This window comes from Calliphora vicina, chromosome 2 (genome assembly GCF_958450345.1).
Source record: "Calliphora vicina chromosome 2, idCalVici1.1, whole genome shotgun sequence".
NCBI classification, from domain to species: Eukaryota; Metazoa; Arthropoda; class Insecta; order Diptera; family Calliphoridae; genus Calliphora; species Calliphora vicina.
Window position 1 is genome coordinate 31,394,108 of NC_088781.1, and position 15,692 is coordinate 31,409,799.

At 31.3% G+C, this 15,692-nt stretch overlaps 2 protein-coding genes across 2 annotated transcripts; one reads left to right on the forward strand and one right to left on the reverse strand.

The window, feature by feature from the left end:
- Positions 1 to 331: 331 nt before the first annotated feature.
- Positions 332 to 14,335, reverse strand: LOC135950189 (uncharacterized transmembrane protein DDB_G0289901). Its single transcript, XM_065499721.1, has 3 exons — positions 14,173 to 14,335; positions 1,787 to 2,969; positions 332 to 1,711 (listed from the first exon to the last, which is right to left on the reverse strand). The coding sequence occupies exons 2-3, from the start codon at positions 2,946 to 2,948 to the stop codon at positions 567 to 569; spliced, it is 2,307 nt and encodes a 768-aa protein (XP_065355793.1). The 5' UTR covers positions 2,949 to 2,969; positions 14,173 to 14,335; the 3' UTR covers positions 332 to 566.
- Positions 5,037 to 5,968, forward strand: LOC135952510 (uncharacterized). Its single transcript, XM_065502502.1, has 2 exons — positions 5,037 to 5,327; positions 5,394 to 5,968. The coding sequence occupies exons 1-2, from the start codon at positions 5,078 to 5,080 to the stop codon at positions 5,966 to 5,968; spliced, it is 825 nt and encodes a 274-aa protein (XP_065358574.1). The 5' UTR covers positions 5,037 to 5,077.
- Positions 14,336 to 15,692: the final 1,357 nt, after the last annotated feature.

A 15,692-nucleotide genomic window follows, 5' to 3' on the forward strand; every position in this document is an offset into this window, starting at 1 on the left:
AAAGATACAAAGATACACAATTCCACAATTATTTTCATTAAAAAAATTCAAATCGCGAACAAAATCGCGAGTTTTTCTAATTTAGAAAATATTTAAATGGAAATGTCCAAATATTCCGGGGGGTCATGTGTATGGGGGCTAGGGCTAATACAGATAATATCAGCTCAAGTTTTGTATGCTAAAGTTTACCCAATTGTAAGTTATGTTTTCTGAAAGCTTGGATCCTGCGATTAATTGTCTTCAACAAAGAAGACGAAAATCGACGAGTAGAACTTATTTCTGCGAAATTCCGATCCAAATCTTCTCAATTGAAATGCAAACAAAAAATCTGTTTTATTACTAAACTAAAATCTTTTATTTTCTTAAAGGTATTTTTTTACAAATATAAAATGTTACACTGGCATTTAAAAAAATAATCTCTTTTTCACAGTTAAATTTAGAAACCTTTAAATAAAAAATATACAAACATTTGGTTCACCTGATAACAAAGTGATTAAATATTTTTAGAAAAGTTCAAATCTTTCAAAACTTATACTAAATTCTAAGTAGATTAGTTTGAATTAAAATTATTTCCAATAGTAAGCCAATACTAAAGTCAATATGGAAATCAAGCCAAAATTGGCAAAATTATGACCTGAACTACTAGTAGCTACATGAATGCCAGATGAATCTGCCATCAAGGCGGATGAACGAATATTACTGTAATAACCCGGCAATTTCATAATATCTGGTTGACCATAAGGAGTTAAGGGTGCTAATGGCACAGATCCTTCTGGTATCACTAGAGGAGTTGTGGTTTGTAATGGTGCCAAGGCCACGCCACCTTCTAAAGTCGTTATTTTTTCAGCTGTAACAGCTGTGGTAGCTGCCGTAACAGCTTCGGTAGCTGCTGTTGAGCTAGACTCTGCTGGGTGGACTGCCATTGTTGGTTCTGATGCAATATCTGAATAGCAAGCTTTCTTTTCAACTTCAATAGTTTTGGTACTATCATTTGGATCTGGTACTTGTACCTTAACAGGCACACAGTTTGGTGCAGGAGTAGTAACTTCTGGCGGGGGAGCTGGATAACAGGCAATTTTTTCAACTTCAATAGTTTTGGTGCTATCATTTGGATCGGGTTCAGGTACCTTTACAGGTACACAAATTATTCCACCTGGTGCTGGTGGTTGCTCAGCGGGTGCTGCCCCAGGTGTCATTGGTTGTTCTGCTGGCATTGTACCAGGTGCAGCTGGTTGAGGTGGTGTTGGGTTCTGTGCCATTGCAGCAGTAGCTACGCCTCCCGCTGCTAAACCTGCTGCAGCAGCACCGCCTGCAGCTAAAGTAGCGCCATTAGCAGAGTTTGTGTTTTCCATATTGATGGGATTAAGAGGAGCCAATTGTGGTGGTTGTTCTGCGGCCGGAGCTGGTGGTGCATAAGATGGAACTGGAGCCATAGGTGCAGGTGCTGGGCCTGCAGATTGAGGTTGGGCGACACCTGTGTTTATAACAGTAGTACCTCCGCCAACATCGGTGGTTGTCACCGAACCTGGAGGTCCATTATTAATAATGATTATTTTATCACTATTATCGCCAGAATTTCCATTACTATAACCGCCGCCGCCACCACCACCTCCGCTATAGGAGGAACCATGATCCACGACTCTGGTATGTGTAGGTGTTAAGGCATGGCCTAATAAACCACCAGCTAAACCACCAGCAAGTAAACCACTTCCTGTAATAAAATTGATAAAATAATAAAATTTAATACGAATCTTTACATAAATTTTATAAACAAAATAAAACTTACCGAAACCTAAACCGGAAGATGATTTTTGGGGCTGTTGTATAAATGTAGCTCCGGCTGGTATAGCTGAGCCAGCAGGCAAGAAAGTAGCTCCAGCTGGTAATGCTGCAGGTGCTGGATAATAGGCTGGAGCAGCTGCTACTGGAGATGAGGGATAGTACGTCGCTCCTGCGGGCAAATGTCCAGGTGAATGATATGTAGCTCCTGCTGGTAAGCCACCGCCCATGGGTGCAGAAGGATAATAGCTAGCACCGGGTGGCAATTGTCCTGGTGAATGATAAGTAGCTCCAGCGGGTACATGACCAGCAGGATGATAGCTGGCACCAGCAGGCAACTGGCCAGCAGGATGATAGCTAGCACCAGCAGGCAACTGGCCAGCAGGGTGATAAGTGGCTCCGGCAGGCAAATGTCCAGGAGAATGATAAGTGGCTCCAGCAGGCAAGGAAGCAGATGATGGGTAATATGAGGCTCCAGCTGGCACCTGTTGTCTGGGATAACTTGACTGTACATTTTGAGCATTAGTAGCTGTTATGGGTGTGTGATAACCACCACTTCCAAAACTTCCTCCGGTAGAGTTAAAACGATTACGATTATAGCTGGATTGTTGATTATTGTGGTGTGTAGCTGCTATAGGTCTATTTGCAGTATTAGTGGCCGACTGATAACTAGGAGGTGCTGAATAGCTGGGGTTATAAGCTGGTGATTTTTCGTGAATGTTTGTTTTAGCACCTCCCACCGGATTTGTAGCCGAATAGGCTGGTGGTGGTCCCTGCTTAGGTGGCACATTCCATCCTATAGGTGCAGAACTAGGTCTAGCGGCCGAGGTATGTGTATTACTACTACCTGCAGGACGTGAAGCACTCAATGTACCTGTATTACTGGGACGCCTATTAGCCTGTTGATTATAGCCAGCATAACTCAATGAACTTAAGCCAGTATGCGACAAGGTGGGGCTAGAATGACTTGAAGAACTGTGACTGGAAGAGCTGTGACTAGTGCTGGGTTTGTTATATGAGGTGCGTCTAACATTTGAAGAAGATGAAGACGATGTACGACGACCACTGCCTGAGCTGTAGATACGTTTAGCTTGCACTTGTACATCGGTGACAATGGCGAACATGACCATTGCCAGTAGCAAGTAGTTTAATTTGCTTCTCGTACCCATTGTGTTTTGGGGCTAAATTAGCTGTAATTGAAGAAACAAACAGATTAAATTTAATTTAAACTCATAAGACAGTACTAAAGTGTAAGTGCGATGAAGAGTATGTTTTCATGCTCAGCCTATAATTTGTTGCATCCGGTTGTGGGTAATTGGATGGTTGTTTTAATATCTATTTTAATATAGAATATCAAAAAGTAGATAAGAATCTTTCATGCGAATGTGGCGAATTTTAAACTATTAAAAATGTAAGGCCTAACACCGATTATTCTCAGTAAACATTTACACTGCACAATGGGACAGATTCACAATTTTTTGGATATAAATCTGTCATTTCTAACTGGCAGATCCGATTGATATGACCCAAGGCAAATTTATTTACAGGTATACCCAATTCTACAACAAATACAAATTTACCAAAAACAACATGTACTTTGTTAAACAGCTAAACAACAGCAGACTGCAAAAATCAAAAACAGGGGTGAAAATATATGAATACGTGAAATTTACTTTCAATAAGTACTCCATTCACTTTTATATTATCAATTATTCACTTTTCTACTATTTTATATTTTTTATTAAAAGAAACAAAAACGTTAATTTAAATTAATAAAGAAATGTAAACACACTCTGACAGCTAGAAGTGAAAAAACGAGCAAAATAAAGTCAGCTGGCTTTTCGACGTCACCTTATTAGATACGCCTTGATATGACCTATCTCATATACATAGCAGAGGGGTATTCGAAAAAAAAATTTAAAAAACAAAAAAAAATTTTAAATTTAAAAAAAAAAAAAATTTAAATTTAAAAAATTTAAAAATAAAAATTAAATAACAATTCCAAAAAATTTAAAAAACAACTTTGGAAAAAAAAATAAAAAATATTTAAAATTTGTATTTTGAAGTATAATTTGGTGAAGGGTATATAAGATTCGGCACAGCCGAATATAGCTCTCTTACTTGTTTATTTTAAAAACATTTGTACAATATAAATTTATTCAAAGTATAAGCCAATGATAGCTATGACCTTTTCCCATCTTTCTGGCAACATATTGATTCCGAGCCAAAAGAACTGCTCATCTTTTGAAGCCACGAAATGCGCAAGATAGGATTTGATTTTAGACCTATGGTTTCTTGAGGAAACTTTCTTAGAATTTTCCGTAGATTGCGTTTCTGCTATACGATTTTTTACTCTTTTATCCTCCATACAAATCGACCCAGCGTAATAAATATATACATCTAACTATGGTTATTTAAACTTATTATAGTTTCTGAAAACAGATTGTTTGGTATAAGATTTCTAATCTATATTCACGAAATGTTCAAAAACTTTAAAAAGCTAAAAAGAAGTTTTCAAAACGACAAACGTTAACAAAATTTTGTATGGAAAATATTCAAGTACCAAACTCTTTTCCCAGTATTCTTCATACAAATTGCTTACGCTTCCAAACGTTTCGTTTTACAAAATAAGACCCTAAGTAAAACTTTAATTTAAAAAAAAAATGACACAAAATTTCACGTGCTAAATTATAACATCACTCACAAAATAGCTGGCAGAACAAAAACTAAAAGTCAGAATGCATTTCGACCTTCGATGGAAATGTTAAAAAATCTGTAACTAAAGTCACAGCTAAATTTAAAAAAAAAAATATAATTACTTTTTGAGATAACTGGTGTTTTGTAATGCATGCCTTGAGGCACTTTTGCGAGTTAAATTAATCTGGAATTTCAAGTACGCAATTACTGAAACTATAATTTTCCTATAGAGCATCGAGCATTTTCAAAAATGATTACTTTTAGTTTATAATCACTATCTTTAACATTTAAGCGTCACCACATAAGTACATATGTATATTTAAAACAATTTATTTTTATTAAAAATAATAAGAAAATGCTCTTAATATTAAAACTAATCGTAAAGGAAAACAAAATGAACGATTTTTATTTTGAGAATCTCTAGTATTTTAGTAATTTTTTTATTGCTACTTAAAACGTTTGTGAGTTCATATCAAAACATATTTTCCCAGGTTCATTTACACTTAACATTTATAAATAAAGAAAATAGCAAAAAAGTGATTAGTCGAAGACAATCTACAATAGTGTAAAGAGTAATACATTTCAAAAAGCATTTCTAACAATGGAAATGCATCAAATCAAGAATATTCTACTACTACGCGTCTTCATAATTCAATTGGCCATATGCAGTTGTAATAATAATTGCAATAATGCATTTCAATCTAATCTGCGATTTAAAAGAGGCTCTACAATACATTACTCTACAATTCGTCACCTGCTACCATTAATGCCCCACATGTCATATCATACCAATGTACACAATATGCCGAAAAATGCTATATATTGTACAAAACCACTAAACTCTGATACAGGTAAATTATTTAGGTTTTATTTTTAAATTATTTCAATTACAAACATAAATTTAATTTCTTTTTTAGAGCGTTATAATTTTTTACAAAAATACTATTCAGCCATACGAGGTAAACCCGATTATTATGTTGATAAATTAGAGTGCATCTATCCCAGGGCGACAGAGTTTCCAGAAACGGGTATTGAAAAACCATTAACAGACATTCATGAAGTAATCAAAGCCATGCAAACAGAATCAAAGAACTTCAGGGAATTTTCAGATAAAATCCACAGGGGTGAATATCCAGAACCATATAAAAGCATAGATGTGGATGGTTTGATTGATGAACTTCTCATCGATATTTTGCATTATAAGCCAGATCGTTTGGGTGCATTAGAAAGATCTGCTCCAAATGGTGTAATTTGTGAACATATAAAATTTAACGAAACAAATAAAGTGGGCAATGTTTTGGAAATCGAAAGACCTATATGTTATGCAGCACGAAGGCCACCAATACCAACAACAACTTCACCTACCATAAAAAATATTCCAACTTTAAGAACTGTTACTAAAAGTGATGAGGCAGAATTCTTGAACAAGGCATGTTATATTCTTTGTCATACAGGCCTAATATATCAAATATTACCTTGCTGCAGACGATAGTTTAAATGATTAATAAAAAATTAATTTTAATAAATATACTAATTTAGACATCATATACAAATTTTATAAAATTAAAAGTAATTAAATTTTTTATGTGGAAACACATTGTAAATTGAAAGCAATTGAATCCAGACAAACATTTTTTATACCCACCAATAAAATAATGGGATTATATTGATATTTGATCATAGCCCTTATGTTAGGTCAACTTATTTCACATGATTTTCTTAATGTCATGTCTTAAAAATTGTGGAATTTTTTCCAAATTTTTAGTTTTTATTTTGAAATATTTGTACAATATAAAATTATTCAAAGTATGAGCCATTGTAAGCTATGACCTTTTCCCATCTTTCGGGCATCACATGGATTCCAAGCCTCATCTTTTGAGGCCAGTTACGAATCAAGCCAATATCGGATACTCTGTTCCAAAGTGAAGCGTATCCGAGATAGAGCGTTCTGCATCGATCGAAGCAAATATTAGTCGGACAGACCATGGTCTGCTCGCAGAGAAAAAATATAGTTTTGCATGTTTACTGCAACCATTTCAATGTTGTTAGAAGTTTTTTTAACAATATTATAGTTAAAGTAACTATTTACATGATTGTGATAACCATAATATGGTTAATTTACGATTCGCATGATTGTATCGTCCATATATATATTTACATTAAACAAGTATGTTTGTGACAACCAAATTTATGATGAATAAATTTATCATTATATGTTGTTCTCAAATTTTGATATCCATAAGCCGACATCAACATAATATGATAAGTCCTTCATCATATAAATGGTTGTCACAAACATATACTTGTTTATCGTAACCATATATATGGATGATACAATCATGTGAATCGCAAATTTGTTCGACCATTTTTTTCAATCACTTATGCTATTCCTTATTTTTGGACCAAATTCCATGCATTTACATGAATAACCTATTTTTTCGATACTCTTAAGACGTACAAATTTTTCTTCAATCACTTATGTTATTCTTTATTTTTGGACTAAATTTATTTTTTTGATACTTTTTTAGACAAACCCTGTAAATTTTTATCGATCGGTTATGTTATTCTAAATACAAATTTTATGAATAAATAAAGAAGTTATGGATTTTTGGGCGTGATTTCGTTTTTTCATATTTTTTAATATCAATTTGCAATTTTGGATTTTAGATATATGTACATTAGAATTCGTTTGTGACCAGGTCACTTCATTTGTTTTTCGGGTATCATAATTTTTCTGAAGGTTTTTGCGTAAATAAAAATAATGGCGCCCTTTTTTTGTAAAATTTTCACTACTTGTGGTGGTTCAACGAACCTAAAGATGCGAATTTTGAGCACATTTTTTTGTAGAGGAAAAACGGTTGAATGTATTGCAAATCTAATTTCACCAATGGATTCTGCATCAAAAATTAATACAATTGATGTTTTTTGAATCCTTATAAATAGTTAAACTAACCCACAACAGGGGGTGCAAATCTCATAAATAAATAAAAAAAGAATTTTAGTTTTCTTAAACATGCACGATGAAAAGGCATTTTAAGCTTAGGAAAACGGCACCAGTATTTCATTTCTATCACTAACCATTAAAAAGTTATTTTTATTTACGCAAAAACCTTCAGAAAAATGATGATACCCGCAAATCAAATTTTCGAAATTAACTCTAATGTTGCAATTTTATGATTTTGTTTGATATTTTTAATTTTATGATTTAATTTTAAACATCTTTTTTAATTTTTGTTTTTGAAAATATTGCTACTTTGACCCAAAGCTCGAAACTAGTTTGCTAAAATTTTGAACATTTGGTTTTTAGATTTTGACCTTGGGATAGAAATTGACCTACAGGTTGTAATTTCTAAGATAATTATATTTAAATGTAATAAATATAAACAGTAAGTTGACAGTATGTAACAAATATTTAATTTTTCATGTATTTAGATTTGTTAAACAGAATCCATAAAATAATATTTAATCGAAAGCACTTGAAATGATTTGTTTTAAATTATCAGTATGGGTTTTTCATAAGCCATTTTTGTTAGAAATTTAATTCATTTTATGTTTAAAAAATTTAAATATAATTAATTAGTGGGAAAATATAAAAAGCTTATCGCAGTTAAAGCTTGACACTTGTTGATCTGTGATTATCATTCTGCTTGCCTAGTATACAACAAATATAAGCATGAAAATTACAGACAGACCAGCTCATTTATAATTCTTGGAATTTGACGCAAAAAAAAAAACAATAAACAATACTTTTAAATACAACATCATATTCACTGATGTGTAACGTGTGCTAGTTATATGAATATGAGTTTACAAACTGGCGCTCATGTAATGAATGTATAACAGCTGACGTCACGCTTAAAAAATAGTCGGATATATATAAACAAATAAATGCATTCACATATATTTAGTTTAAACAATTGAAGTTTTTGTTAATTATTAGTACGAGTCATCAAATGAAAATGCCAATATGTATATACAAAAATTACCCAATACAATTTGATATCCAATAAATCATAAAATTGCATGCATATTTCAATTCCAAATTTTTAATTTAAAAAAAAATTTTTAAACGAAATTTAACCCTCGGAGGTATAGGGCTTTTTTGGCGCTAAACGGTATAACCGTGTATGGAAATACATAGTCAGGTCTCCTAAAAGTATGTGTAAATTTGTTTATTTGGCATTCAAGGCACGAATACCTGACATGCGAATGCTGTAAACAAACCGGCTTATTGCAATACATGCAATGAAGCCACAATTATTCACATGCATTATTAATGTGCGAATCCCCTTGCATTGTACATAGAAAAGAGCTACCATATGTATAGTTTCCAGTTTTAATTTTTATTTATGTTCAAATTATTCATAGATCTGCACAGACCTGGTTATGACGTTTGAACCAAAATATTTGAAAATCTGGATTAAGCAGAATCAGGATCCACAATCGGTTCTATTTTTTTACTCATTGCGTTCGGAGAATGTTGCTCCAGGAAGTCATGAAAGGATTTGTCTCTAACACGAAAAACAATAAAGTTATACACACTTTTATATGCAAAAGGTCTTCACAGACCTAGTTATACCTCCAAGGGTTAAAAAAAATAAAAAAAATTTTTCTCATTTACAACAGAGTATTTTTCACGAAGCGTGAATTCTGTAAGATAGTAATGGAAGTTTACAAAGCTTTTAAAAAACTTGATCCTAAAATAAATAGTATGAGTATTATAATCGGTTGCGCCGAATGTTTTGCGGAAGTGGGGCGTATATGGGAGTTATTAGCAGAGAAAAAACATGATTGAAGTAAACATAATCTAAGAGTAAAATACTATGTCAGTATCATTAAATATCATATTATGATAAAATATAGTCGCAATATCATTGTCATACATAATATGTTCTGAATCTTATAATCCAAAGCAATTATAATATGACCTAAAGTAATCATATTATGACCCAATGAATGATCCAACGTAATTATATTTATAATCCAATGAAATCATATTCATATTATGATCTAATGAAAACGTACCATTATCAAAGTAATCATATTATTATTAAAATTTATTTTTTGAAATACAAAATTTAGTAGGTTTTAGTTCTATCTTACTTAGTTTCCAATTTAAATATAATTGATAAATTCACTAAAATTCACAAAATAAAACTAAAGAGCTATTAGGAATTACAAACCCTCAAAATTTACTTGTAAAAATATAATAGCTTAGACTACACCAACAATAAACACATTATAGTGAGAACAAAATACATACTATTAAAAGTAAACATATTGGCCCATAATCATAGTCAGAAATTAAGAATACTTTAAGAGAATTAAACTCGACTTTACTCTAGAGTGGACTTTAGGTCTATCATAGACAAGTTAAAGTATACTTCTGACGTTGAAGTCGACTTTAAATATAAAACTAGCTGAAGCTGTTATTAACTCGTTTAACAATAGCATCAGCTGTTCTTCACCAAGTAAAAAAGTTCGGCAGAAAGTAAAAAATGTTTAAGTTACAAGATATTGGTAGAGATTTTGCAATTATTGAACAGTTATCAATAAAATTAGTACCAAAATATTCTAATTATGATATACATCTTATATATTTTATTTTTCCACAACAAACAACTTTTTTTCTTTAGTTGTCCCGGTTACTTTTATTGTTTACCTTTTTTGTTTTTTTTTTAATTTTGTATATCAGCTGTTCAGCCACTTGTCTGTATTTTGTTGTATATTGTATGAAAACATTTTCTACATTCGCGGTGGCACCCAGTTAAAGTCGGTTTAATTTAAAACATACTTTAATTTTGACTATAGTTGCAAAATAATTAAAAGCAGGTTTTTATTTTAAAGTTGTTTCTAAAAAGAACCGACTTTAGTGTTTGACTATGATTATGGGCCATTTTGTTTGCATCTTAAACATATTATGAGTACGCGTTGTACATCATTTAATATGTTTACCTATTTATCATTATTTAGCTGTTCGGAAAAAAATAAATGTTTACAGTAACTAAAATATAGTTGAAATTGAATTAAAATAACAAAACAGACAACCATTCATTGTTACAAAAAACATAGTATAGTTGTCGCAACCATACCGAACCATGTTTTTTCTCTGCGTGTATGACCAATTGTTTCAAAAATTTTGAACGTCGATTTTTATACATTTTAGGATTTTTTGTGTCGAATTAACCTGATAACAATTTTTATAAGAGATTTATGACTAAGCCATTTTCGGAAAAAGACTTTATATGGGTGCAATTACCAATTATAAGTCGATCTCAATAAAATTTGGTATGACGAATTATCTATGTCGAATTTTAATCTGTTAACTACATTTATAAATGATTTACATGGGGGATATTCAAATATTGACCGATCCAAGCAAAATATTATTTTGTAATTTCTTTTTACATTTTATATGGACAGTTGTACAGGCATTTCTGTACTATAGAGACAGGAATGCCTGCTGGTAAAAATCATGCACCGATTTGAACAATTTTCAACAGATCTTGTCTGATATTTCTGCAAAATATTTAAAGGAATTAGCAAAATATTTTTGAATAATATCAACGTTTTTTTTAGGTTGTCTCACATTCTGGTACTGATTGACCGATTTTTCCCATTTTCAGTATCAAAAATTTACGAGCAACAAGGAATGTTTGCCCCATCTCCATCTCTTAGGTGGTGGATATACAATTTTCTGTATAATTATTCAGCTAAATTCAAAAATACTTTTAAAAACCGTTCATCTTACATAAAATTCATGTATATTGCTATTAAAATTTTTGTAATACAAGTAATATACACAGAACAAATTATTAAAAATTGATTTTAAACTTTGATTTCATAAACAATTTTGAAAATTCAATCCTATTGGGAAGCTGAAAATTATATATTTTTTTTGTTTTTTCAATACACTATATATTATAAATGTAATTAAGAAATATGACATTCAAAAGTATACATTTGCTGCATCAGAGTCATAATTCAAAAAAAGTCGTTTTGCGAAAAACGGCTTTGAATGTTTTATAACATTTTACTATTTCTTAAATAAATTATCAACAATTCATGCGATTTCAGAAATAAAACCTGATTTAAATAGTAGATATTAATATCTTTCTAATCTTTATTTAAACCAAATTTTTACTTGTCAAATATACGAGAAAACATGAATTTTAATTTTTATGTTTACAACAAAAAATACTAACACACAAAAAATAATTGACTTTTTGAAAACTGATAAAACTATATGAAAGCCGCATAATTTCTATTACTCAGTTCAAAATAAAGGGATTTTGAGTTATGCCGTTGTTGCAGCAAATGAACGATATGTTGTTTTTTTTTTTTATTTGAAAAAAAGAAAGATGCAAAAATGAAAATATTTTTAGAATGAAAAAAAAATAAAAGCAAACATTTTTTTTGGATTTTGATTTGGAACGCTTTCAAATAATAAAAAGAAAATACTTTTTCAAATGAATTTTGTTTATTTATTTACATAAATACTTAACTATTTGTTGTTTTTATACCCTACACCACCATAGTGGGGAGGGTATTATGCGTTTGTGCAGATGTTTGTAACGCCCAAAAATATTAGTCTAACACCCACCTTAAAGTATACCGATCGACTTAGAATCACTTTCTGAATCGATTAAGCGATGTCCGTCCGTCCGTCCGTCCGTCTGGTCGGCTGGCTGGCTGGCTGGCTGTCCATGTAAACCTTGTGCGCAGAGTACAGGTCGCAATTTTGAAGATATTTCGATCAAATTTGGTACATATTATTTTTTCGGCGCAAGGACCAAGCCTATTGAAACTGGCTGAAATCGGTCCATTACTTCACCTAGCCCCCATACAAATGCCCTCCCGAAATTGGACTTCATCGGTCATAAATGTTTAATTTATATATGTATCTCCACAAATTCCGCTCCAAATAAGTTTTATATACACAAAATTCATGTCACCAAATTTTGTTACGATCGGTCCATAATTAGTCATAGCTCCAGTATAGACCCGCTTCCGAAAATCACTTTAACGTGCATAAATCGCTTAAAAATGTTGGTAAACACACAAAATTCAACATAGTTAACTTTAATATAGACATAAATCACACGACCGAATTTCATGGTGATCGGTCCATAATTGGTCATAGCCCCCATATAAGGCCCACTTCCAAAAATCACTCAAAAATATAAATTATTGAAATTTTAAAAGAAATTTTTTTTTTGCTCTTTTACTTAGTGTAGGGTATTATATGGTCGGGCTTGACCGACCATACTTTCTTACTTGTTTTATTTGTTATTTTGCGTAGGTGGATTTGATATTTTTTTGTCTTTGACTTTTTTTTGTTTCAACACGCTTATTTTATTTAAACACATTTGTTGTTTTTTAATTGAAAAAAGAAACAAGCAAAAACAAAATTATATTTAGTTTGAAAACATAAAAAGCAAAAATTTTGTTCATTGTTTTTATAAAATTAATTGTTGAAAATGTCATGGATCTTCCCATATATCAATAATATTACAAATATTTTAATAAAGAAGAAATAAACGATTTTTTTTGCAATAAAAAAATTACATATTTTAGGGCCTAATTTTATAAACGAAGCGTTCAGAAACGTAAGCAATTTGTATGAAGAAAACTGGGAAAATGTTTTTAAACTTGAATATTTTCTATACAAAATTTAGGGCCTCATTTTATAAAACGAAACGACAAACGTTAAATAAATTTTGTATGAAAAATATTCAAGTTTCAAACCCTTTTCCCAGTATTCTTCATACAAATTGCTTACGTTTCTGAACGCTTCGTTTTACAAAATGAAGCCCTTATTTAATGTTTGTCGTTGCGTTTTACAAAATGAGGCCCTTAGAGATTGAAATTTTTATTTTTGTGATATGTAAGTCCATTTTGATTAAAAAAATATGTTTGATTTTAGGCATTTAGCGATTGAATACGAAATTTTATTTGTCTGTGTAGAATACTAAACTTAAAACTAACTAAACTAACGTAAAAGGGAATACCAAACTAATTCAAGCCGAAAGATTTCACACGCTAAATTACTTATGTTTATTCGCTATTAATATGCAAAGAAAAATAATTATTAACAAAATTCACTCAAAATTAAACAAAATTGTGTTGTTGCAGAGATTTCATAATATTGAAAAAACTGATTTTGAACACTTTCAAATAATAATATAAAATACTTTTTCAGATAAAATTTGTTTATTTATTTACATAAATACTTAATTAGTTATTGATTTTTTTTTTAGTTATTATTATTTTTCGTAGGAGGATTGTAAACATTACTAAAAAAATACCGGTTATATACTGGTTGTATACGAATAAATAAATTGACTAATTAAAAAAATGCATAATTATGGATTTTTTCAAACAATTCAGGTCTTTAAAACGTAGTTTGGATACGAATTATATTTAAACAACTGAGTTTGCAAAAACAAGTACCTATAAGTACAACAGGTTTTTACTAATGTACAACTTGTGTTTTGTTTATTTTTTTTTAGGAATTTATTATATTTTTTATGTTTATTATTTTATAAAGGTCACGCATGTGCTGGCAAAGTGTATTCACTTGTACGTATGTACTCATATTCTTTGTTCACAAGCAAAAAAATAAATACATCAAACAAATATTTAATTGACTGATAATATGGGTTTTTTTGTAGGTTTCAAAAATTAATATTTTACCGTTTGCTTGTTGTTGTTATTAAATTTTTTATTTATTCGTTACTCAAATTTCTCACTTTAGGTTCAGTGGTTCAAAATAATTTAATTAATTCACTTTTTGTTTGTTGTTTCACTCGTGTTACTTGTTCAACGTTTCTCAATACACTAAATTGTTTTGTAGTTTGTTGTCTGGGTTTTGTTTTCTTTTGTATTGAGTTTTTGAATAATGTTTTTGTTTTTATTGTTTTATTTGTATAAATCATAGAGATCTGTGTTTTTATTTTGTAGTGATGTACAAATTCGTTGCTGGTTCGTTTATGTTGGGTATGAGTAGTTTTGGTGACTCACAGATTTTGTTACCTACCTTTACTTAAATGATATTGAAATTGTAAATTTTTTATCAATTTTACCTAAGCACTTATTTGGTTTTAAATGAAATACCTGTTTATATTTTTTATGCAGATGCTAAACAAATCTAAGCTGGAGTTTTTATGACAATTTTTTCGAGTGTGGGAAAGTTGTTTTGAAACAAACCAGTAAGATACCGAAATGCATAGGCTTAAGTGAAATTTCAATTATATGTCATTTTGAGGGATATATATCTGTCATTTATTCTCACTTAGTTACTGAACATTATAGTGTAAACAACAAACATTTTTTTTTGCTTAAAAAATTTAGCATTTTGTTCCAACAAAGCGTCATATACTTCTTTTATTTGAAAACAAATGCCAACAACACACAGCAGATTGCTCTCCAAAGCTTTTGTTGATTGTGCTCCATCTGTTTCGACGAGCAAGAGACCAGCTACAAATGATTGAAGACCAAGAATTGGTGGCATAACTCCACAAAGATTGTTGACAAACTCAACAAGAGCTGGCAAAGTCATTGGCAGCTACTGAATCAGCAATTTCAAAATGTTTGAAGTTGCAGGATTCATACAGAAGCAGGAAAATTGGGTACCAAACGAACTGAAGCTGAGAGACCTTGAACATTGACATGCTGTTTGAACGCTATAAAAGAAAATAATTTTTGAATCGAATCATTACTTGCGATGAAAAATGGATCCATTACGATAACCCAAAGCGTAGGAGTATGTGAAGGCCGGCCAACCAACCGAATCGACACCAAAATCAAATCTCCAAAGCCAAATATCCATGTCGCTAAGGAATTGCTCTGTATTTGGTGGGACCGATAGGTTCATATCTATAATGAGCTGCTGAAATCTGGCCAGATCATCACAGTGAACAGGTACCGAGCATAACTGATTCATTTTAAGCGAGCATTGGCCAAAAAATGCTCTTAATATGCCACCAGACATGAAATCATAATATTTTTTCATGACAACGCTAGGCCACATGTTGCAGTACTTCTTAAAAACTATTTAGAAAGAAGTTTTTAGGAAGTTTTTCCTCACACGCCTTATAGTACAGACCTTGCCCCATCCGACTACTATTTGTTTCGATAGATGCAGAACGATCTCTTTGGGATACGATCCACTTCAGAACAGAGTATCCGCAATTTGCCTCAAAAGATGAGCAGTT